The following is a 26663-nucleotide window of genomic DNA, read 5'->3' on the forward strand; positions in this document are numbered from 1 at the left end:
TGAGCCCACTGAATACCTTTGACACAGTGTGACTCATACAAATGATTCTTTCCTTCCTATATTTAAAACCATTTTGGGAATGTATCTACCACACAAATGTCTATGATAAGACCAGTGGGAGGTCTTTTCCTTTGTCAAGAAATAAAGAAAATTAATGAAAGTTCAAAACATGGCATTTATAATCATGACTCACAAATTCAAGTTCTTTTTAGCTCCACCAGTGGCTCGAGGGAAATATCTGTCATGTCTGTTGGTTGAGCAGTTCAGCACTTTGTTCCAGACTGAAATATCTTAACAACTGTTGTCATGACATTTTCTACAGACATGCATGGTCCCCAGATGAATCCCAAAGACTTTCCCCCTGACATTAGAGGTTTAGAGTGAAATGTATTTGATCTATGGCATAAAATATGTCCTCTTCAATAATCAGGTCAAAACGGTTGCACCCCCAGTTCCCCTTAGCCTCAGCTGTACTTTCTGTTTAGTGCTCATTAGTAAACAGGCATGGTAAATCTGAAAAATCCATCAGAAATAAATCCAGCATTGAAAATTGTTTTAGAGGACATTGGGTATGATTTTTAGGCTCTTGTGCAGTGCTCTGTACCCTAAAACTGGTTGTCGGCCTATTACATGAAAAGTGTCACTGCAAAAGACCTGGAATCACCTCAACAAACCGCAGCACTCTTACTATTTCAGTAGAAATCCTCCTTCATCTGTATCTCAAAGCCCTCCTTTAACTGTGCAGATATCTCATAATATGTTAGCAAACAAGTCTGAATATGCCTCTCTGCTGTCAGTGTTTTTATCTTCTCTGGGTTGAACTTCCCAACTAGTCACATTCCAGTGTGGGAAGAACACAGGTACGAGGCTGGTGAGGAGAAAGGTAAAGTCAGAAGGGATGAAAAAGAGACGGGTGTGAGCGAAGGAGAGGGAAGAAAAAACAGGGTAAAAAAACAAAAACACACCAATGAGGAGACCATGGGGCTTCAACACTACTGGCTGCTGCTGCTGTTGGTCGACTGCCATGACCAGATTACAGGTAGTGTATGTGTGCATGTGTGTGTGTGTGTTTCTTTGTCTGAACGAGAGGTATTTCCTCAACTGCACCCTAAATAATGTGAGGTTGTTTGAGGTTGTACAGCCGTGTGTGTAATGTGCGAGAGTCAGTCTGTGTGAATGTGCATGTGGATTTGCTTGTATGTTGGCTGCTGTGGCGGACTGGCCTCCTCTGGGTCCATACATGTGTCAACTTGTCTTCTCAGGAATGCTGCAAACAGGAGGCTTAGTACAAAACCTGCCAGTGATGTAGACATAATAGTTGTATTAGTCAGTTGTGTCATACACACAATTATTAAGGGTGTTGGTTAATGTTATTCACTCAGGAGGGGCAACGGTGATGAACACCTTGTGCAGGAGAGCACGAGCCTCTTCCAAAGATTTGCCCGGTTAGTCAGCACTTTCAGTCAACAGTAGATTGACAGATGACAGATCAGTCACACAGTGTAAGGGCAGTCCAGAATTGGTCTGACGGTGGCAATGGGGAAAATTCACAAACGATTTTTTTGGTCTATTAATTATTATTTATTATTTGGTTAAAGATTTGTATCACAATGTATTCTAAAGAGGTGGCAGTCAGAGCTAAATGTTACAGTTTCGGACACAAATGAAAAAGGCTAGAGAAGAGTTGATAAGAGAGAAGAGGGGCTGTGATCCGCCAACAAAGACTCCCCAGAAAAAGAAGCTATGACAGCTATGTCAGTACTTTTAATTGATTTATAACAGCCTCGATATTAGTGTCAATGTTGTCGGTAGCAGCCTCTCACCAACGGTTTGACAACAGCGTTGGTCCACCCCATGGCGCAGATTGGGTAATTATTGTCCCCCTGTGGCACTTATTGGTTTCATAACTTTCTAATTGAGAAACCGCTGTTTCATGTCACAATGCCAGATGAATTAGTCGACACGAACTCTGTGGAGTTAGCGGATTTGAAGGTCTGGACCCAGGCAAATCCATTTTACAATATCCTGCAAATATATTCCGTGCCAAAAAACATTTTCCAAATAATAACATTTAGTGCTAATAGTTTGGACTGTTTGGATCAAAGCGCAAGAAATCAATAAGGTAGTTTTGTCTCAGACAAATAATCAGTATTGGATATGTTGTTTCTATTTTTACTCTTAGTACACCTTTTTAAATGAAATGAGTGAAAGAATAAATAAATAAGTAACCAACAGCAAAATATAGTAAATAGCTTGACAAGATATCTTGATGTTTTATTTTTGTCCTCAATCTTTCCCAAACCTTTGGTTTTAGTTGTCCAACAACTAACAAACCTGACTCATGCTGTGCTGAATTTTCCCAAGCATCTTCAGATGAGGATTATTCATGTTTCAGTTTAATGTAAAACATTAGACATTAACATGTGAAAATCTAAGTATAACAATGTGTCACATGCATAAAGGCTAATGTTATGATGAGAGGCGTTGCAGCGATTGGTTCAGTGAAGACGATAAACATACAAGGAGAAAGTGGGCATCCTTGTCTGGTTACCCTGTGAGGTGTGAAGCTCTGTCAAGTTACTGGAAGGTCTTCCTTTCCACCAGGTGCTGTGAGTGACATCAGTCCATATATAAAGCATTATGAGGGCTTGTCGTATGACAGGGAAGATCTTCACAGGAAGCACCTGAGAGCCAGGAGAGCCTCACACCCTCATGAGTACACACTGCAGCTGGACTTGACTGCTTTCCACAGGTAACTTCATAGGTGTGGCAATTGTTTTAAAAGACCCAGTCTGGCTTAATGTACATCCTTCTCCTGTTTGAACCCTTTATTCCTGTTCCATCTACATACCTCCCACTAGTTGACAGAGCTTTGAGCTGTTTTTGTTTTTGTTTCCTGCAGAACTTTCCGTCTGCATTTGAAACGCGATGCAGCAGCATTTTACGAAGATTTCACAGTGATCAGTGAAAATGGTTCCACGCCGGCTGACCTCTCCCACATATATACAGGAACACTAACAGGTGGGTATGACTGAGATGTCTGGCCCACCAGGGCTGGTAACAGTTTACCTGCGAGTCAAGTATAAGCGAATTTACTGGGATCAAAGTTTTTAATCACCGAACATCAACAGTCATTTATCTTTATGGTTTTGATTAAACATCTGTATAAAATGTAACTGTGCTTTATCTTAAAAAGTAAATTCTTTGCTTTCTCAATCTTGCCTTTAATCCTGCCTTTACTCTTAAAATGTCTCTCAGTCTCTTATCTATTTAATCTTTCTGTCTGACCTTTTGGCTCAGTTATCTCTTTCACCTCTCTGACCCTGACCTGTCATCTCTCTTGACCTGGTCTTGCAGGTGAACACGGTTCCTGCCATGGCTCAGTGTTGCAGGGTCAGTTTGAGGGAACCATCCATACAGACAACGGGACCTATCACGTAGAGCCAGTAGATAGATACACCAGCAGCCCAACAGATCACCACTCTATAATCTACCACGAGGATGACATGGGTAAGACTACCTCCTGTTTTCCACTTCAGGAATAAAGTTTTCAGAACATGTTGTCTCTACATTGATTTTCAAGCGTCTGTTGGCTCTGTAGTTACATCTATCTACCCCCAGTGTCCAGGATGAAAAATTGAACTTTGAAGCTTGTGCATCTGTAGACTTAAACTGTCCAAATGAAACGCCCTGCCATTAGCTGCTTTTTCTGGTAATTTTGTGATGATGGCAAGAGCACAATAAGAAATTCCTTTTTGTAATAGATCTCCTCCAAAAGTTTGATTCATGGCCCTCTTGGCAGTCTCATACAAAGACAAACAACAGCATCTAAATGCATATCATTCCTTCCTGTTATCCTCATTGCTCTGTTCCCACACAGAATGTGTTCATTATCTGCAGCGTCAAGCTCTATACAAACTAAGGTTACCAGTGGTCAATGAATTATCTTTACCTTTAATAAGGGGGAGTTATAATGTACCAGCAGAATCTATTTAGAGCTCTGTGGGGGTGGTGGCACCCTGGCTGGGCACAGATAAACCTAAGATGGTGTGACTCTTGAAGAAGGGGGAGGAGAGATGTGGGCTGAAGTAAGGAGGAAGTTATAATGGTGAAAGAAGAGGGGGAAGGGGTACAGTAAAATGCCAGGAGAAGAAAAGTTTCTAAATTGAAAGGAGAGAAGAAAAGAGGAGCATGTAGAGGAACTTACAGGGTTTGAAAAAGTTGGAAACAAATTCTTAGTTGGCTTAACATTAGTCAGTTTATGGTTTGGCCAGATGGCAATCATCAGTAAGAGCTGTCAAAATGTTCTTTGTGTATGTGCGTATGTGTTTCTATTTGCATGTGTTTCTCTGCCTGCACAGGAATACACATCGGAATAACATTATTTCGAAGAAAGCATTTTCCTGGAAATGTGCAGATGGTGCCAAACCCCCCCCCCCCTGTGTTTGTCCTTAAATCTACTCACACTCTATGGCCACCTTCCTCCCTTTGCTTCCCGCCATATTTTCAACCCTTTTCAAGACTATAGCAACACTTGAATGAGATAACATCGTTACAGCTGACAACATCCTGTTCTTTCATTCACAGGTCTGCATACCTGCAGGAAACTGTGAATGATTTAGCACATGATATTTCAATAAACAAACAATGCTTCCCTGCAAGTGGTAAATTAGGACACGCAGGCTGACTTAATGTGTCTACTCCTGTGTGTATTTCCACTCCCTGGTTGTCATCTGGGGGAAACAAAGGTTGTTTAACGACCGTTCTTTCCCCTGCGCTGTAGGATGCCGTGAGGTCTTTCAGATCTGAGAAGGCCCATGGGGGCCATTTTGCAACAAAAACAGTGCAATGACACTTTTGAAAAATTAAAGGTATCGTTTTACATATTTGAATTGAATACTAAACAGTACATATTAAAAAAGAAACCGTCACAATGTATTTTTTGAAGGGAGCATGAGTAGGACAACAAATATCCTTTGATGGAGTCTAGACACTGGAGGTGGTGGGCGAAGGGATAAAGGGAAATGCCTGGTAATCTGGATGGATCTGATAGAGCTGTGATCAGGCCTAAGCCTGACGTGTGTGTGTGTGTGTGTGTGTGTGTGTGTGTGTGTGTGTGTTGCACCCTGGTTTATGGGACTTTCCGTTTGCAGTTCATTATGAAAGATGGGTAACTATTAACCTCATACTTTATTGAGGTAAATCAATAGTAGCACACATACTTAATTCCAGGGCTATTCATTGTTGTTTCAAACCGAAAGTGATTTTACAGTCAGGAAGTAATTTGTGTGAAGTTGTGTGTGATCTCTTTGCATTTTCCTTTGCTGGAACTTTCAATTCGATTCAACACTTAAAAACCTGTGAAGTATTCAGTTAAACTATCATGTAGCTGATTCTGCAACCATTTATTTTTTATGGTATACATTGCTAAAGTATATCATGGAGGATTTGAGAAATATCTTCATGGAAAACTGGTTGCACTTTCTGTTTTGCTGCAATGGCTTAAGGTTATCGGTGTTTTGTATTAGTGCTAAAGACACAGCAGTTACAGTTGCAGTGATTGGTCCCTAACAGATAGCCATACAGTATCATACCAGTGGAAGACAGCTTCAGCTCTATAGACCTTTCATCACTTGCGTAAATGGGAAGGATGCGGATTGATACGAGTTATCTGGACTACATGAGGCATACAATCTGGACTAAGCGGAAAATGTGCCACCAAGTGTGTGAATTAATTATTTGTCAGAACATGATTCACACTTAGGTTTTTGTGGTAAATAGATTAGAGGTTTAATACAAGCGATGGATATACTGTATATTCCTGACTCTCTCATAGGCGGGGGGGGGGGGGGGGGGGAGAGCTTAGTGTTGTGTTATATTTAGGAATAAGATTATTTTGCACTTGAGCTAACCAATGGGGCACTTGAGGGCACTTGGCCTGACCAAAGGGTCATTCGTGGGGCACTTGGGCAGTGACTTTAGAGCAGAAAATGCAACAGTCCCACTGCAGTACAGACTTATCCTGGTTTAAGAAGAGACATTTCAATACTCAATGCCTTTTGTATGCCAGTGTTGTGTTTACCCCGATAAAGTAAACTTCCTGATGCAAGAATACAAGGAAATGTTTTGTTGGTGTGTTGCTTAAACATACTTTCACTGTTGTCAAGCTGAAATGAGATTCAAGAGGCTGTGGCTTAAATTATTATTATTTTTTTACATTACCCTTAACAGTAGAACTAGTTTCCAACAGCTGCTGGGAAGTCTGGACTGAAATGTGACACTATTTTTTCAATTCGGAAATTGTTTTTTTCTAGGCAAGTCTTGCACTGATACGGCAGTTTGTAATTGTAATGGAGCTTCATTCATTACAATTTAATCAACAAAAGCAAATTTGGCAAAAACAGACCAGAAACATGTATCTCCTGTAATGTGATGGAGAAGAAACAGATGCAGAAACAAACTGGGAAAGAGTTCAACAAGTAGAAAGGTCTGGAAGTAATTCTGTGGGGTCGACGCCCGGCATTTAGGCCTCCACATCCACCTCCACCCCCACGGCTCACCCCCACTCATGCATGCCATATATATATCTGGTTTGGGATTGGCTAGAGGACTTTCGTAGAGTGGTGTGATCCAATCACGTGCCTATCCCTCATTGTCTGATGTAGGGATCTCGGGAGATTGTACTGCTGAATGAATGTTTCACGCGCACCTACATGCACATCCATACACGCAAAGACACTTTGCATTACTCCTTGAAGTTCTTACGGTCACCAGTTACCTGGCAAAACATTGCCTGATTCTGTCATTCTCATATTACTGCAAACGACATGTGAAAGTGATTATCATGTCATGTGACTCCACTGTAAGTTGTGGAATTCAAAACCCCTTTTTGTACATAGGATTGTAGCTGGAATAGTTTGTTCTCTCAACATTGGAATCAGGCTATAACCACAGGGTTTGTGCTACATCCCACTCAATTATTTTACATTATTCTGTAACATTTTGCAGCAGTCTACTTTACTTTACATTTTCATATGCAGAATCCCCACAGTACCAGATTGTAAACCTAATACACTGGTATTACTGTTACACTGTTGCAGTGTCCTTTTGGCTCCTTGCATTTAGAGGAATTCTGTGTGTTTGCCACTGTAACAAGAAGAGCCAATTTATGCATTTGTAATGCCTCCCTTGACTGCAATCCCATTTTATTGCATCAATCAAACGAAGCAGCCGTCCCAGAGGTGTTGCAAATCGCAGACGACGATGTTGTTTTGGTGGTGGTCACTTCACAGCGTTTTCCACAGGCCGCCCAATGGCTCCCACTCCAGACCACAATGCTGATTTCCAAATGTGGTGTCCTCTGCTCACTAAGGAACCAATTTCAATTGATTTCTGCACTTTTTGTTTGAACTGAAAATACTGTAAATTGTTTAGTATGGGAAATAACATGAACTTTTGTATTTTAAATCCGTAAAGTATAAAGTAAGTATTGTGATCTAGTGCACCTGTTGAGTAAACAAGAGAAGCACGTGATCTAGCATTTTTACTTTGTATCAAATGCAGAGACTTACTCTGTTACAAGACCTTGAAATCCGAGGAAAGATATCAGGAAACATCACAATAACTTTTAATTAAAATCTCTTCCTTGATTTGACGCTGTCTCCTATCTGATAATGACTCTATCTGATAAATATTCCCCACATTTTATCAAAGCACATGGGCGCTTCTTGGGCCCCAAAAGAGATAATATCTGAAATACCTGGGATGTTTCAATCAGCATTCCCACCCTGATCATTGCTCCTGGTGAAGCACACACACACACACACACACAACGCAACAGGTTGTACCATTTCAGCACAAACAACACATCTTTTTCAGACTGTGGCCCTGGTCTACATCACTGGTTTGTTTATTTGCGAGCTAATCTTACACAATGTCCTGTTTGCTCCAACAAATAAACAGTAGTGGGTTGAACCAAACCCGGTGTTTGATCTCTGTTCAATTATTTATTATGATTGGCGAACACTGTATTATTTGGGACACTACACCCACGTTCAAGTGAATCACTGACTTTTTGCAAAAACGTTCATTAGCTGACGGAACATTTTCAAGGACAAGATTGCACATGACAGTGTTTGCACATTTGTGTTTTTCACCCTGCATCTTTGTGTGTATTTGACTGAAGGAGGGTGTGACGGCCCTCTGGCCCGTTTGGTTGTACCTTGTTTGTGCTTCCTTTGCAGGTTCATCTATTTTGTAGGCAGGTCTGTCAACTTTGGTCCCTATCCCTATTTAGTCCACAGAGGACTATGGTGGCTGCCATAGTACACTACGGCTCCTTTTTTTGGGGGGGGGTTATAATTTTTCTCATCAACACCCATATTTTTTCCACCACACATTCACTCACTTACACAACTGAATTTACTGCCATCCCCATCTCATCTCTTTTTGCGATTTAATTCATGTTTCAGTAAATAAATCAGTTAATTTAAGTGCATTTTTGGTGTCTCTCCCTTTGTTTGCTACGGCGCTTCTTACCGGTCGTGACAAGAGACAGACGACAAAGAAGATGAGACAAAAAACTAGACCGAAAAACTGTTACATGTACCTCGACATATGCACATCTACGTATATCTTCAACAAGTGTCTCTGCTTGTTTTCATCTAGTCCTACCATCCATGAGAACGGGCCCTGATGGATTCTGTGGTGCAGAACATCTGAGCCTCCTCGCCCAAAGCCTCGGACCAGATGAGGTAGGGCAGTCCAGACATCACCTCAGTGACTGCTCACACAAAAACACTTACGCACACTTTGCCTTGCTTTCTTTTTCTGTCCTCACCCTCGAAGCTTCCTCCTCTGCAAATCCATTTATAGACAATTAATTCACCATTGGGTCTGATTCATCTGTAAATATAACTGACCTTTTTCATGAGGGCATTCATTCTTTTGGGTACTTCTATTTAGCCTGTTGAGTCACCAAGAGCAAATTACAGGATTTAATTCCAGCAGGATGATATGACAGTCGCAGAAATGATGTGTAAGATACAGAAAGCTTAAAGATGAGCCGCCACATTTACAGTAAAAGTTATATAAAGACGGTGATTGACTGTGATTATAAAACCAGGTATGATGTAATAAACATCTGCCAAATCTATTTAGCTAATCTCCCCTTTGGGTATTTATGTTAACCTTTGACCAACTAGGTGGTGGTCCAAATGTTCATTGTAAACAATGGATTTCAGGACATTGGTATGGATCCATTTTTAGCAGCGTGCCTGTTTGAGTCTTGGAATGGTCTGAACAGATGTTGTTCCAAGTGGAGCGTCCATGTTGTGTTCTTGTCTCTACATGTCCCACTGGGACATCGTGTGTTGATGTTTTAATATACACATACTCAGGGCTTTATGACTTTACACCTGCAAAATAAGGATGAATATTCACTAAATCTAAGTACATGCGGGTGATTTAGCATGATTCAAATCTGCCTTCTACACTGTGACCCCTTTCAAGTCTGTTCAGGTGTGATTCCTCCTTCCTGCCTCTGCCATGTCACCCACAGGAGGCACCAGCGAGCCGGTGGAGGAGAACAGTGGATGAGTCAAAGACCAGCTGCCTGCTCCACCTCCATGCTGACCACCTCTACTACAAGAAGTTCAAGTCCGTTGAAGCGGTCGTGGCTCAGGTGACCGGTCCAAATCTGTTCTCATCATTTATTTTGGTTTGACTTTGACAAGACGTGGTGGTTTATATGTGGTACACACTTGGACAACAACTGTTCTTGATCTGCCGGTAGTCGAAGGAGTTAAAAACAAAATGGCAATAACTTATAGCCATATTTCTCTCTACACAATGAAGATGCTCACCCCCCTCATAGTGATGCCCTTAGATGCTGCTGATACCTGAGCTGCCCGATGTTTGGGCACACAGAGAACACAATGTACTGCGGAGCATTATAGTGTAATGGAACATGCAGCAGGAGCATCAAAATATAACAGGACATAACATCCTGACTTTACAAGCCTGTCCCTGAATACAATGTCCTGGAATTTGGGAACATGGTGCTGCAATCAAAGTTCACCTGATGTAATTGTCAGTCTCACAAACTTACCTTGATGGAACAAGTGAAGCTATATGCAGGAGGTGTCATTTTTACTTTGTCTTGTTTCAAAATAGTGAACAAAAGGGGAATACTGAATTTAAATTAGTTTAATGCTAAATTTCCCTTCATTAAGCTAAACTGACCTAATATGAGCAGGCTGTGCTAATCAGTTAGAGTCTGTTAACAGATGTCGTTGTGAAATATTGAAAGATCTCTGATTAAAGGAGCTGTTTGCTGGGACAAGGCAAAGATTTTGATCTTGATTAAAACTTTTTTTTCCGGCAGTTTTCCTCTGATGACCAACATTTAACGACTAAGAGGAAATTAGAGGAAAACTTATTTTTTTGAAGTAGTAGATTATTTACAATTGAGATATTCAACAATACTAAATAAAGGACCAAACTGTTGCCAGGCAGAATAAAGCATCACATGCCAGTGCCTGCACATGGGCAAGCAGCTGTCACATCGCAGCAGTAAGGAGCCTCCTCGCTCTCTCAGGACATGGTGGCACATGGATTGCAGATATTTTGCCAAATAAGGTTCAGGTATAAAGGCCTGGCACGGGGCCGCCAGTCCACAAGGTGAAGAAGCAGGACCGGTCACCTCCTCTTCTTCCCTTCAGCTGAACCCAGCAGCCCCTGTATGTACCTTCAGCATAGAGTAACAACGTGCCACAAGGACAAGCTGCAGATATAGTTAAAAGTGCACCATTGCAACGATGCAATCTGTTGCATTTAATTCCCTCTGTGAACTCTGAGGTGGTCATTACATTTAAAAGGTCAAATATTTTTACCCCCCATCTCCTGCGCTCTCGACCTTTGACCTTATTAGAGCAACAAAACGTCTGCAGCGAGCCTCAGAGCTTCCCTGAGGAGGGGTCGGTGGGTGAAAAAGCATTAGTTTGATCTTCAGAATAATGTTCTTTTTTTCAGCTCAAGCTGCACACAAACCAGAATTTACAGATGCAAAGTTGATGAGGAAGATGCATTTTAGTTTTTTTAGCTTTGATTTTTGTGTTGGCTGACCCACGGTGAACTCAGATTTGAGTCACATACTGGGTTAAAAGCTGCCTGCCTGCTGGCGCGCCTGCGTTGCCTCAGTGCCATGACAAAGATAACAGTCTTTCTGTGTTGAAGTTTCTCTGTCTGAACAAAGCGCTTGTCGTTGGGGTCAGAGGTCACATGAGATGCTACCCTGATATTGAGTTCAGCCACATACTGATATGAGCATCCAGTGACATAGCTTCAACATGAATACTTTTGTAGTTCTCCCTAAATTAAAACCAATAAACAGTATTTATTATTGCATTCCCTATTTGCTGCAAAGTAAAAACATCACAGATGTTTATTAATTTAATTTGATTATTTTAGATTAATTCTCAGAATCTGATACAGGTTGAGTTTCGAACAAGTTTTACATTTGTAATGTTTTTAATTACATCTCTGTGGTCAAAACAAGGCCAGTTATTGAGTAACTACGTCTGTCATTAGCTGCGGCCACACTATTCTCTCTCTGGTGTTCCTCCTGCTGTTTGTCCTCTCATCACTTCCTTTAGAGTCTTTCCACCTTAAACACACACACACACACACACACACACACACACACACACACACTTGCTGTTGTCTCTGGTTCAGTGCCAGACCTTTGTTACACCGGTTGAGAAAATACACTGTAAGTGATGCCGCAGTGTGATCTTTGAGTGTAAATAGACAAAATGCTGTTGTCACAATCTCTGCTGATCTGGTTTGAGTGTCACTTAATGCGTTTGAGGTGTCAGTATTTACATTTTCGGATAATCCCCGCAGATTCTACTGTATGTTCATGTCCTGCTGTATGGACTCAGACCTTCACATGTGACTGGTTTGCACATGTTCTTAGTGGATGTGTAAAAGGTTGTGCCACCCACGCTTGCAAATACTTTGTGGATCGCCTCACTTGACTTTATGGATTACCTCGCGTGGTCTGTTAATGAATCATGATCAAAACTTGGTCGAGGATGTATGGGTTTAAACCACCGGACAGGTGGGGCAGTTGAGAGAGAGTCAAAACGATAGAATGCTAAATCTACTTAAAATACTATTTTGGGATTATCAAAACCTTCTGTCAGTCATTTTACTTCCTTCTGATGCTACGGTGGCCCTGAGAACTCACTGCGAAAAAGAAGGGAAACGAAGATGACATCTTCACCAATTTCACAACAAAGTGGTGAATGTGTTGGTCAGTTTGCTGTCAGTTTTTTTTACAGGCTGCATATGTGATGTCACATTGAAGAAAATATTATGTTCTTCATTTGCTTGTGTGTTGTCCAGCTGTATGTGTTTTTCAAGATGTAAACTTCAGCCACCCAGCAACTATACTCTGTACGAAGCAGGAGATGTCATTGATGGTTTTCTCCCATAAACGTAGGTTGCCTCCTACATACAAGCTGTGAATGACATCTATGCCAAGATGGACTTCGTTGGAATCAAGCTGGTCAACTTTAAAGTTAAATCCCTCCACGTAAGATCCCTCTGCACTCAAGCAATGACTCGATTGTGCCACATCTTAGGGCTGTCACGATAACAGATTATACACGATTATTGCAGCCAAAAGAATTCACAATACCAATATTATGACAAAAATATTTATAAGAAATAAATAAATAATAATAATGTTATCTTGCAAAAACATCTTTAACTTTTTATTGTTTGTTTTTTCTCTTTTTTGGCAAATGAATTACACTGTGTACAAGTGAGAGAGAGTCTTTATCCATATTATTTACACAATATTATCATATGTGTATTATTAACATGATATCAACATTTCATTTTTCGGGTGACACACCTCAGATGCAGTTCTCTGATAACTCCCTTCATCAAATTTTTATTACACAAACCCTTGAGAGAAATGCATCAGATGGTGCATATGTGTGCCAGTGGTAGTGAAACTAGTACGGACTGTCAGCCTCAAGATTATTCAAAATGACTGACGTACAATGCTAACTTTCTTAGAGCTGGGCAGGAGGTATGTAAAGTGAGCTCCTTGTCTCATCTCTCTCCAGGTGATGACAGAGGAAGATAAAAGCGATCCTCTGAACCCTTTGTACATCGGGTCTGAGAAATTGTTGAGTCTGTACTCCGAGAACAACTGGGGGAACTTCTGCCTGTCCTATCTGCTCACTAACAGAGACTACAGCGGAACGCTGGGGGTTGCCTGGGAGGGCAAAGCTGGTGAGTCAGACTCACTGTGACACGAATGCACGGAAATCAGAAACACATGCACTCACACATACTGTATATAGACAGTGATTTGCATATTTGTCTGAGAGCAATGAGTTCCTAAAATCCTTAAGGTGCCCTGAATTGTTCTGGCCTCCCCACATTAAAAACGACATGTTGCTGAGGTATTATGATTACTGCCATTACCTTGTTTTGCTTAAAGGACGATGCCATAAAACAGCAGGCTGATTAATAAGAACAGTAGTCAAACTGTAATTATATTACTCAGATATATTGACGTTCAATGCAATTGTCAAGATGTCTTTTGTCCCTTTATGTATCATTTAAAATGAACTCACACTGTGCAGACAAACATTGGTGCACAAGGAATTAAGAATATTTTCATTAGATGGAATAATATATATAGCCTTGAAATTTTAAAACATCATATAGCTTATGATACAGAGTAAATATTGTATGCTCAGACATTATGGAATTAGATCATTTCAACAACATTAAAGCTACTAAAGAGCTTTAATGTTGTTGAAACAACCTAACCCTGGGAACAACATGGGGGAATGTGTGTTAGTGCGTTAAATTACCTTAATCTAAAACCTTCACCTAAACTTAGCTTGAACTTTGTCAAAATGACTTTATTACTTCATCTTTAACAAAACTATTTTAACCATAACCCCCCCCCAAAATATGTAGGAGTTAGTGGATATTAGAATACATTGAACAGATTATTACACATGCAATATTTACAGCCCTCTAACAGAAAGGACAAACTTGAAAGTTTGTGTTGAGAACACATGGCGGGCTGAGCAGGAAGGTAACAGATATGAGTCTGTCCACGATAAAAAATAGAGACATCGAAGGTGAAATAATGTTTTGCTGTTCTGGCGCTCTGTTTAAATCTCTGCATGAAACTCTATTGCTCTGTCAAAGTGCAGCGTCTTCTCTGGCAAACAGGACTCTCAGGCCTTCATTTGACACAAGTTCGCTAGAGGTGGCATTCAACACTCCTAGACACACTCACAGTTTGCATAAAGCAGGTGTAAACACTCACACTACCTGTCTAGTCCATTAGTGGGGTCAGTTAAAGAGTTGCAGTAAAAATGCATGTAAGCCTCCCTTGGTTTTCCTGGATCAAATGATGTTGTGGCACACAGAGTTGCAGGATTAACAGCTCCTATTAGGCTGCTGTTAGGCTGAAAATCATTTGGAAATGCCATTTAGGGACTACATTGTGGACATATCTTATTACTGTCTTTTAATTGTGTTATATACGGAAAAGATCTAAATGACATATCACATTTACAAAAAAATTGACAAATAAGCAAAAAATACAGAAACAAATACACCACACTCTTTCGTTGAGAATTAAGCAATAACACAATATGTTTTAGCTACATTGCCCAACAAGCCAACATGTGCAAGTGTACAGTGATGGTGCAAAGCTGGTCCTAAAAATATAGACTTGTACTGTCAGAGAAACTCACAAAGCAATGTTACTGAACTTGATAATAACTCTAATATCTGACATTTTATCAAAGAGCAATGTCCATAATTTGCTTTAAGATTTGAAATACAAACAAAATTCACAAACTTTCTCAGTCACCTTATATATTTAGGACATTATAGTTCCATGACCTAAATAGACAAATTAACTACAACTTAACTAATAAGCCACGTCTATCAGCTCTGGTGACAGACTCTCTGTGTGTCGGAGGAATTTGGACACGTGTGTTGGAATTATTGTGGTAGGAGGTTCTTCCGTCATGTTTCTATAATGTTCACTCAGACGCTGCTTATGATTGGCTAAGCTGAGGGGCGTGAGAGCAGACCACCACAATGACATGAACCTTTGACACGCACACACACACACACACACACACACACACACACACACACATACACACACACACCACTCCCAGATGTCTTAGTCAGGATTTCTGACTACATTCCCCAGCTTGATCGCCATGGTGACATCTCACGTGAAGCACACACACATTCATAGTGGCAGTGACATTGCTGTGACCTACTTTTACATTAACACAGTCTAGATGTCCAACAAGGGGATACAAATCATCCCAAACATCTCAAAAGCAAGGCAAGGCACTCCAGATACCCAAATGTATGTCACAAGCACTGGAAAAAAAGTTGTTTTTATTGATATGTCCCCTTTAAGCAAAAAGCGACAGATGTTCAGAAAGTTTAGGCAATCTATCTTATAAACGTATGTTGCAGTGGTACTTCCTGGTCCAACAGTGATGATGTCCCACTGTTGAGGCATATATATTACCATTAAGTTGGAGAATTATTTGCTGTCTTTCCAATACATTTTCTTGTTGAGCATGAGTCAAATTTTATCACAACTAATATCGAAGAGAGCGAATACAACAAAATAAGTCTCAAGTTTAAATAAGTTGAACAAGACGCATTAGTGAGTAAATCCTATTAAAATTTGTATAAACCCGATTGAAATGTGTAATGTGAAGGTCAATGAACTCTGGAGACAAAGAGACCAGTGATGGAAAGTCATCGGCTTCAGTTATAGCCTACTATAGAGAGCAAATCCACTGTACTTTTCTAAGAACTTTGATCGGTGTTATTAGCGGTCAACTCGCTCTCTGTGTCTGTTTTTGTTGTTAAAGGTGTTATTAGTACACTCGGAATCCCCCCGCTTCTTTATACAAATAAAGACTGCCCCTTACTATTGTTTGTCAGCTCATATTAAACTGTGTGAAAGAGTGTGTGTGTGCGCTTTTATGTGTGTGTATGATGTTATGTGATACCAAATATTCCTAGAAGTGGGAGTTACTGTGTGTATGTTTCTGCGTAATTGTGACTTGTTTCCTCCTGACGGTGAGTGTGTGTATTATGTGCAAGTGATCCGGAGGGTCGCTTGTTTCTCCGGACTGTGTTTTTCCAGCCAGCTAATAATAGGAGTCTTTCATTGCAACTCCTTTCTGTGACAAAGACAGGAGGGAGGAGGGGACAAAATCGCTCTCTCCTCGCGCTGCCAAAAACCACAACGCAGTCCGTCCAAAGTAAGCTCTTTCTAGGAAACCCGGCTCCTTGAATAGCCCACCAGGGAGGCCATTTTAGGTCAAAAGCTGGGAATGCGAGAGTTGCATCCAGAATTTTTGATTTGTATGGCTGGATTAAATATTTGTTGATATGAAACTGATGTCTTTATACTTTTAGCAGAGAGGAGTACAGTTACCGATGACTGACAATTCCTCTAAGCTGAAAAACAAATCAATGTGCTGTCTAATTTCTGGTAAAAGTCGTCATGTCATATCAAACACCAAGGGATGAAATAAAGTATAATACTGTATTATCTCTGGCAGCGTCCTTCACCCGACATATGACAGTGGCGTAACTGTGTCCCTCCTACAGTACCCTCATTGTTTCTACAAAAACACAGATAAGGTGCACTGTTTTGATTTGTCAACTTCTAACGGTCCTTCACCGTCCCTGGACGTCACACTAACGCCCACTGTGTAACAAAAACACAGATGCCCGCACCTGGTTCCCACATTTCTCAACAACTACTGAACTCAGATTTCTCTGAAACTGGCGCTGACTATCTTTAACAGACGCACATCTCACGAGCCTTACCCCTCAAAATGGTAGTGCTGACCACATTGTGTAAGAGGTGTTACATAAAAGGCACGTGACTGCATGAGGGCCGCTGAGACCTCCAACCTGAACCTCAGGTGTGCGTGAATGGAGGGAAACCAATAAAGAAGAGAGAGGATGGACACATGGAAATAACTCCCACTGCAGCGGATTGAAAGACTTGGTGGTGACAATAAGTGCAGACAAAATGATGATGTAAGAGCTTGAATAAAGATGGCTGTCTATGCTGTTAGGTAATAATTGGCCCATATGTGCTGTATAATAAGACTGCATTCAAGTGTAAGATGCCACAAATGGTCTTGTTGAAGTACCTGAAGTCAAGTCTAACCGCTTTACTCAGATCCATGAGCTGCCTCTCTGAGGAACCCTATCACAGACGCTCGGTTCGACCACTGGGATTCGTTTCTGTTAAAGCATGCTGGCCAGCTGGAAGATGATGTCACAACCCAGCCACCCATCCATGTGAATGTGGCCAGCTGTTTGTAATTGTGGGAACCCAAAGGCAGATTGAGACCATTGTAGGCCGAATGGCTCTGCAGGCTTTGATGTGAAACTAAAGAAGCTCAGCAGGTCCGTTGGTCTCTCTGTCCATACCTCCCAGACTGGGGCCCTCAAAGGTCGACGCTTCAGTGGCTGAACATTGTTGGTTTAAAGTATTTCCAGTAGCAAAAGGGCAATTCTGCAACCATACTGTACTGCAAAGTGACAAGGGGGATTGTTTACATTAGGTCTGACAAACTCTGCTTTTTTATATTATATAATATTTACTTTGATTGTCATTTAACCTATACAACCTCAGTGGAAACCAAACTCCAGGTTTATCCTCTCATCTGTGTGCACTTCAGGTAACTTGGGAGGAATATGTTCGAAGCAGACCCTGCATAAGGGCCGGATCTCCACCCTGAACACAGGTCTGGTCACAATACAGAACTACGGACAGTTCCTGCCTCCTCGACAAGTCCAGCTGACCTTTGCTCATGAGCTCGGCCACAGCCTGGGATCCCCGGTTAGTCGCAATCACTGAGTTTACAAAGTACTTAAAACATCTGTCTGATACTGAATGAAGAGGGGGTCTTCCAAAAGTGTCTCAATCAAACCAATCACTCATGGTTACAATGAATAGTACACAATTTATCCCATTACATTCCCCTGATAATGTGAATTTCTTTTTGTGCCCTACATTTATATAATTTGCATGTAATATTTAAAACTAAGATTCCTTAGCAGATGCAGAAAAAAAAAAACTCCAACAAAAACAACAAATTCAACAAATTCAACTTCAGATTTAAAGTTAAGAGTAGACAGTTGCAGATAGCTGTCCGTTGTCACTGAAATTGCACAATGTAGAGTCTGTTTTGAGGGTGGATTTTCCCTTTAAATTATTGTTCATTAATAGTGGTTTACAGGCATATTACATGATGTTTTAGGGGTAGTCCTTCAATCAGAGGATCAAAGGTTCAATCGCCAGCTCCGCTAGTTCATGTGTCCTTGGGCAAGACCCTTAACCCTAAATTACTCAGGCTGTGCCTGCTGTGAATGAATGACTATGAATGGTGAGTTTGAGTCCTGATGGGTAGGTGGCCCCTTGCATGGTAGCCCCTGCCATCAGTGTATGAATGGGTGTGAATGGATGAATGATGACATGTAGCGTTGAAGTGATTTGGGTAGTTGGAAGATACAAGTACGATACAAGTACAAGTCCATTTACCATCCATTTACCAATGGCTTTAAAGGCTTTTTTCACAGCAGACATTCTTACGTTCCATTGGGGGATATTCACAGGATATTCACAGGTCTAGTATCATTTTGCATTGCAAAGTGTTCAGGATGCTGGTATTGGTATTGTGAAAGCTTGTTTAATCAATGGAGCCATCGACAATGTTATTATTTACACCTGTGTTTGTATTTCAGATGTTTGCTGAACTTTACCAGTTTTACTCTGAACCCATTTTCTAGTCTAACATGAGCCCGCGTGGGTTGTGTACTGAATGATAATTCAACATGACGAATCCCTGTTATTCAAAATGTAGACATAGCTCACGTATTCTCACAAGGCATACATGGTTGTTTGCACTGCACCGCAACAAATTTGCCTGTGAATGATTCACTTATGTGGGCATTAGAGACCTTGGCCTGTAGTGACTGGTTTGTTTCATAGATACTCTTGGCTCAGCCTCGCTGGATAATCGGAAATAAGAGAACAGGAAGATCCCTGATTTCTCTCGCCAACGTTATTTTAATTTTTAACCTCTACTCCCACCAAAACAACACACAGGCTGATGTAAACACACAAATGCAGGCAGCTGTGTCCTTGTCTTTTGGCCGCTAACACCTGCAACCTTTCTCCCAATGCCCAAAATGCCAGCAGCGTTTTTCACCCTGCCCTTTGTTATTCACACTTGGACAGACCAAAGAGTCCTCTGGGGCCGTTCCTGACCAGATTAGTTCTGCTATGTCAGAACCTGGAGGCTTTTTATAAGTTAAACTACTGTAAATGATGGTTTCCTGGCTCCTGTGACAGGCATGTCTCATTGTTTCCAGGCTGCAAAAAACACACAAAGAGATGTCAGCACGGGCTTCACCTGAGATTTGTAGCAAACACGGTGGAGGAAAGAGGGGGGGGGCTTTTTACCCAGTTACCCTTGGTAAAGAGCTGCTTTGGCCTTTGGCCTACTTCCCTTGCAACCACACATTCATACAGTGGCTTTTAGAACTGTGGGCTGTTGATCAATTTGCTGCTCAGGTAAAAGATAAATTGAAATACAGTAAATAGAAATATCTATCTAATCCTGCTCCTTCCTTACATTTTATTCACTATTAGTTGCTACATTTTGTATACATATAACTTTAAATTAGGGCAGCAACTAACAATTATTTTTTAATCGATTAAGAATTATTTTGATTGTTATTCATCATTTTGGCTGTAAAATGTTAAAAAATAGTTTGAATCTTTGTTATAATTTTTCAAACCCCAATGTGACATCATCAAATGTCCGACCAACAGTCCAAAACCCCAAGACTGTCAGTTTACCTTTTACATGGCGAAAAAAGCCGCAAATTCTTACATTAGAGTCGCTGGAACCAGATGATCTGAAACTATTAATCTATTATCAAAATGGTTGCCGATTACATTTTTGTCAATTGACTGATCAATTAATCGACTGATTGTTTCATCTCTACTTGAAATAATTAGATCATGTTTGAAATTATAAATTGTTAACGAGATAAATGCTTGACACAAAATACAGAACAGTGATTACAAGCCACAGCATTAGATTTAGAAAAGACTTGACTTCTTGATGGGTTGTTTGTCCTAAAATTGCATCTGTTGTAACAACATCTGTAAAAACCACTACAGGTGTTCAAGAAGTTAACAGGAAGGTCAGGAAATCTGAAAATTGACACAGTACAGTACCATACTTCCCTGTTCCTCCTTTTCTTACTGCTTCCCACTGTTTCCGTTGTTGTGACCGCAGCAGTAAATGTTAATCCCAATGTGAAACCAAAAGACACCAACAAATAACACAAACAAAAATAAATCTACTATTCTTTTGAAACCACACCAACATCTGCTGTGAAAGACAGTTTTGTTAACCACAGAGCAGCAGATACTGACAGATACAGTGAAGACTATATCATTTCGTCCTCTAAACTAATCAAGAACAGATGCAGAAATACTTTAAAACATGAACACAAAGATGATCAAAACATGTTCCATGTTAATTTCGAGGCTCACCCGACCCTTGTTCTCTTAATTCACCGGTGAGTTTGACGTCCAGAAAACACCAGCGCTACAAAACGCTTCACAAATACGTCTCTGACACTACAGGAGGAGCTCTCTGTCTGTTCTCGCTGTGACATGACATTCCTCATCTGTTTCATGGTCATCAGATATCAGGGAAATCTTTTGACTGCAAAAAGTATTTTGTTATTTGGAAGTATTTTGTTATTTGGAAATATAACAAAGATATTAAAGTTACAGAAAAGTGTCTTCATGCCCTTCCAGAAAGGGCCTGTCAAATAAATGTCCATGAAAACATTTTCACTGTCTGCGATGATGACCTTTAACAAATGGTTCCAGCTTGATCATCGGTTTCCCTTTGCTGTTTCTACCTACGGCTGAGCACTTTTAATGGAAATGTCCAAAAAACAGCTTATTCCATTTGCTGAGTGTGTAGATACATAATAAGTCCAGAAAAACACAGGAATTAAAAGTCAATTTCTGATGTTTTGTGCGTGTTCCAGCACGATAAGGGCTCAAACTGTGGGAACCTCGGCTCCAGCGGTGGCAAAGGCAGGTATCTGATGTTCCCTGAAGCCACAGACAAGGTGCATGAAAACAACGATAAGTTCTCGCCCTGCAGCATCCAACACATCAGCAAGATCCTGAAGCTGAAGAAGGATGACTGCTTCGTGGGTGAGGAAGAAAAGATCAGACAGTGTCCACATGCATGTTGCCTGCTAAGTTGGGGGCCAGATGTGTGTATTAGTCACTGTAAATAATTATACATTCTGTGTGTGTTTACTTGCCTGTGTTTATCTGCATGCCTGCTCTTTCTGGCCAGTCAGTGATCAGCCCATCTGTGGAAACCAGATTGTCGAGGAAGACGAGGAGTGTGACATTGGTCACAACGACACCGACCTCTGCTGCTTCAGCGCTAAGCAGCCTGTAGGAGTCCAGTGTCACCTCAAGCCTGGTAAAGCCTGCAGGTACACAGACCAGTAGAGTCTGCATGAAAGCATCGAGCATTGAAATTTACACGTCTAATGACATGAAATGCTGCATCTGCGTGCAAACTTGTTGTAACATGTCCAACATGTATTGTTTTTAATTAGTTTTTCTCTTTCATCATTTTTAATTGAAGCAGCACACCACATTCATCTAAACTATTTTGTTGATGTTCTGTCTTCTCGGCGCATCGTTTGTTTTGTTTGTATGTGGCTTTCATGTTTATCCGTCACCCTGGCTCTTTGTGTACGATGCTTTCACTCAGTCCGAGTCGGGGCCTGTGCTGCGGTCAGGACTGTGGGTTTAAGCCTGCGGGTCAGACCTGCGATGAGGAGACAGACTGTCAGAGAGAGGCTGTGTGTTCAGGCTTCTCCCCACATTGCCCCGAGCCAAGCGCCAAGGAAAACCTCACAGTCTGCAGTCAGGGCACACGTCTCTGTCTGAACGGGGTGAGGCAGCCACAGCACCGGGCAGTAGTGAAACACTACAATTTAGTCTAATAAAGTTACTTTTGAATGATATTCTTTAAAACCTTAAAGTGACTATAACATTAATTGGAATACCTACAAGCATTTCATTAGCTTATTGTAGTTGGAAATAAGTTCTAGATATTAATAGATTATTGTTATTAAGAAACAAATTCAGTGCCATGTGAAGTGTTTATATATCAGCTGCATGACAAAGAAACATAACATTTTCTGGTTTCAATCAATGTTTCTTCAAATAAGTGTGCTTACGTGCTCTATTTGTAAACAATCGCAGCATTACAACACAGTGCTACTTAGAAAAGATCTGATCTAATTCATTTTTCCTCCAGACAATAGCGTGTGACTCCATAATTGTTTTTTCTTGACCAGATTTCCTCCTTTGTTAAACGCATTCTGAGTATTGGTAATTGACGATGTCTTCTTAGCAGGAGAGGCAAGGAATTCATTCCAGCTGTGAATATTGTTCTGGATATGTATTACTCCCCAGAGGTGCTAAGCTCTGACAATCTCATCCAGGAATATTGTTCATAACAACTGGAAAAGCAAAGGAATGCAAAAATGAAGGTGGAGTTTTAGTTATCGTCTTCAAATCAATCGTAAATTATTTCAACTGACTTATTCTGTAACAAACAGAGTTGAATCCAAATTCTGGTTCAGTTCCTCAAAACACCATCTTCACTTCACCTTCATGTTTATTTCAGCCTTTTGAAGAAAATCAAATGTGTGAAGCTGTGGTGCTACTGATTCCCCAGATTTCAGGTAATCTGGAAGAAGCCTGAGAACCAGTTCCCAACCATTATAAAATAAATGTTTACATAAAGAAACACATCTCACAAGTGCCTTCACAATGACACAATTTACATTCGTAAAAATAACTTTGTCATATTTGCTCAAACTGTCACAATATTCTGACAGTAGTTCATGGGGCAGGTAATCTGTGAAGAAATCTGGTTACTCTGCCTCTTTTTATTTTCATATCATTCAGAGATGAGTGGAAAGGAATGGATGCCTGGAACCGAGGACAAATCACATAATACTTTTACCTATACTTAAACTTCTTCAGCTTTATCCAGAACCAGGGATGTTTAATCTTTACAACGTCTTCTTCTTAATGAGCGTCTGGTTCTCTCTGCAGGTCTGTGCAGAGTCTGTGTGTGTGAAGCACAGTCTGCAGCAGTGCGACTGTCCAGGAGACATGAAGGAGAAATGCCACATGTGCTGCCAGCAGCCCGGTAACTATACAGGCCAATGTGTCCTCTACCACTGAGGAATGTGTTTACACCTTTTGTCCTAACACGTCAGCCTGTGTGAATTTGTACTGAGGTTACTTAATTGTTTTCCAATAGATCATAACTATTACAACAGACATAATCTGACATGATGGTTCGTGGTTCTTGTTGTTGTCCCGGATGATTTGGTGCAAATGAGAGGCAATTTGTTTTTCAAATTCCTTTTCTTTTAGTTTGTTTTTGTTTGCCGAAAAATGTACCGAAGTCAGACATTTTAAAATTATATACACAGTGGCTTAGATATATATGATCTGTATTATAGTACATCTAATGTGTTTCAATGGCAGATAAGCCTGAGACATGTGCCAGCACTACCTCCTCCGTGCTGTCCCGTCACTTCCAGAGGACGGCGTTGCCGTTGGTCGGCGGGGCTCCGTGCTCAGGGAACCGGGGATACTGCGACAAATTCCACATGTGTCGTCTGCTGGATGCAGACGGCCCCATCGCAAGACTGAAAAACTCCTTCCTCAATTTGGATGACTTCGACGACATAGCAGAGTGGATGAAGGTGAAGGTTTCCTATGATTAGTTTAATAACACCTATAAAAGATAACAGCATAATGTTAAATGATGTTGGGTGATGCTGTAAATCAGAATCAGAAACAGTGTATTACCAAGTACGTTACACATACAAGGAATTTGGCTTGGTGATTGGTGCATAACAATAAACACATAAAATAAAAATATAAAAAAATAAAGGTGAAGAACAGCTAATATGGATGTCATCACATGAAGGAAACTAAAAGGAAGCTCTCAACATGGTGACGGCTGAGCCGACGGCTTGCAGCTTACTGTGCTAACAGCGCTAACAGTGCAAACAACGGCAACAGCGCTGACAGAGCTAATAGTGTTTGTAGAAGCTCAGATTACAACACACACAAAGGGAGAGTGACTTTTATTCTCTGCTAGAGCTTAGGCTACTCATCTATGTCTTTACTTAGCAAATAGTTACATTAATGCTCTGAGAGGCTGTTTAGCAATAGTTTCATCATTTAACTTTAAAGGCATCCTGCTGAGTTTTTGACCTAGTGGCGCTGTGGAGTAATGTTTTGGTGAGCAGGTCCTTCTGCAGTTTTAATTGTGCTGTACATTTAAGCTGTCTGCAGCAGGCTGTAACAGCTGCTGGTGATAATTCCCCTAAAAGGCATACACAATGTGAATGTAAACAAGTCTGTTTTTGTTTATAATGAAAGCTCGATGTTGTTTATCAAATCAGCGTTTCAGTTACCAGATTCTTTATTCATTGTATAGGACATAAAGTTGCTCCACGGTCTCAAATGACCTGATCAATGGCTTTCTGACCATCAGGTCGGACAGTATACGCAAAATGATAATTTGCTGTATTCTATGGCTGTGGATGTCGTCTTTGTTAAGACGCAGCAGATGTTTGCTTGATGTGACATCCTCAGCTCAGTGTGTTTGTTAAACTTCCTGCCCTGATTTTCAGCTGTCTTCGATGTTTCAGTCGTAGCTACCTTTGAGGATTAGTTCCTCATGACAGCGTGGAGAATCAGGAATGAATTTGGGTTGAAGACCAGCCATCCATTTCACTGGAGACAGAAATGACCCCTCAATTCAGGAACCGGTGTGTTGTTTTATATCGATGTTTACATATATATTTGATCAATATATAGATTAAAAGCATCAATGACCAACAATAGAATAAAAATAAAATGTTTATGTACAAGTCGTGTGTTCTGTGAGTTGTAATACAGAGAGGATAGGAGTTCAAATGAATCTAAACTACACTGCAATGTTTTGCTGTTGCAGATAACAGCATATTGTATGTGGGTCAACTTTATGAGTTTATAGATTTTACTGTGAAAGCAAAATTACATTTTGAATTAGAGTTACCACGACTTGTCATTTATGAAGTCAATAGACAGATCTGCAACAGCATCATCGTTTAAGTTCAACAAAAAAATATTCTAAATATTCTCTGGTTCGAGCTTCTCAAATGAGATGATTTGAAAACAAGATATGTGAAGACGTTAAGTATTCTGTCTTGGGATGTAATGCTGTGTCAATTTGAATTGTTTGTTGTATATCCTGTAACCCCAAAAAGCTGCTTCAATCTAATTTAGGGGGCTGATGTTTTTAGTCCATGCCAACAGAAATCCAAAACTCACATCCAATATTCGTATGTATCCACTGCAGGTTTATTGGTGGGCCATCCTGCTGGCTATCCTGACGCTGTCTGGAGTGATGGGCGGCACCGTCTGCCTCTGCGGCCACAAGCTGGACACCAGCGACTTGGAGTGACCTCTGACTTTTGGTCATCATTGGGAATATGCAGTATTTTCATTCAAGGCACACAAATTCATTTCAATCAGGAGAGACTTGTTTTATAATTTAACAATGATTTATTATACATGCATCAAATATGAAAAGTGCAAAGTCTTTGGCGATTGGACTCTATCCTGAAGTACTATCAGCGAGGGTAGGGATACTGAGGTGCAATAGGCCTAATCCCCCCTGGAGTCCAGACACTGGTGGTGGTGGTGGTGGTGAAAGGAGCTGCTGCAATATGATGATGAATGAGGAGCATGACTGTGATGCTGACTGGAGGTGACTGGGGTGGAGGAGGGTCGCATCTGCTTAGCTGAAATGACAACTGACAGCAGCAGAGAGGAGAACACTATTTAAAGTTTGACAGCAACGATATGATTGGCTTCAGGAACCGGTGTGCAGAATCTGGTTGGTTACTTGAAAGTGCACGCCCCCAATCAGCTGACAGAGTAATTACAAGGAGAGGAGAGACAGAGATTATGAGTGAGGGTCTTCCTGACTGAACTTGTGCTTGAGCTATATTAGGATTCATTAATCTGGGATTTTTAAGTGTCAAAGTCACATTGAAGAGATTGAACTTTGTTCCACAAACCTGACCTGTGACGACACACCTGCTCAACGCCTCTCACACTCTTTTGGTCACTGATATCTTTGTGCGTCACTATGCATCTGACATTTATTTTCCTCTTGTCACTTGTCTGTTCACAGTTCAACAAGCGGCCTGACTGCTGTCATTTGCATTGCATGTTAAGAAGCTAATAAAGTCAATAAAGTCACCGTCAACATGTCTGTAATCTCAAAGAGTACTTGTTTACTATTTATGATTTACAGTAAAGATACAAAGTATATTATTAAATATATTCACTTAGTTACTGTACTGTAGAAATTTCTACTTCTATTGCTTCAGAGCATCGTTGTAACAGT

The 26663-nt window shown here is 40.7% G+C and overlaps 1 protein-coding gene across 1 annotated transcript; it reads left to right on the top strand.

Annotated features, from left to right (window-relative positions):
* Positions 1-888: 888 nt before the first annotated feature.
* LOC116392423 (disintegrin and metalloproteinase domain-containing protein 10) lies at positions 889-25948 on the top strand. The gene is made up of 15 exons (XM_031863855.1): positions 889-1039; positions 2605-2752; positions 2903-3021; positions 3358-3510; positions 8668-8753; positions 9560-9682; positions 12506-12598; positions 13140-13308; positions 17790-17950; positions 21190-21361; positions 21510-21654; positions 21939-22122; positions 23297-23393; positions 23738-23958; positions 25608-25948. Exons 1-15 carry the CDS (start codon positions 979-981, stop codon positions 25710-25712), a joined length of 2037 nt encoding a protein of 678 aa, XP_031719715.1. The 5' UTR covers positions 889-978; the 3' UTR covers positions 25713-25948.
* The last annotated feature ends 715 nt before the right edge of the window (positions 25949-26663 follow it).

Source organism: Anarrhichthys ocellatus, unplaced genomic scaffold (assembly GCF_004355925.1).
Source record: "Anarrhichthys ocellatus isolate YVR2014 unplaced genomic scaffold, GSC_Weel_1.0 scaffold30, whole genome shotgun sequence".
Lineage (NCBI taxonomy): Eukaryota > Metazoa > Chordata > Actinopteri > Perciformes > Anarhichadidae > Anarrhichthys > Anarrhichthys ocellatus.

What these genes read in the sequence shown, in the direction of transcription:
- LOC116392423 (XM_031863855.1), top strand. Translation starts at nt 979, where the DNA reads ATGGGGCTTCAACACTACTGGCTGCTGCTGCTGTTGGTCGACTGCCAT. An exon ending in GACTTGACTGCTTTCCACAG is followed by an intron (nt 2,753 to 2,902) that starts GTAACTTCATAG and finishes TGTTTCCTGCAG; the next exon opens with AACTTTCCGTCTGCATTTGA. An exon ending in GCCACAGCCTGGGATCCCCG is followed by an intron (nt 17,951 to 21,189) that starts GTTAGTCGCAAT and finishes TGCGTGTTCCAG; the next exon opens with CACGATAAGGGCTCAAACTG.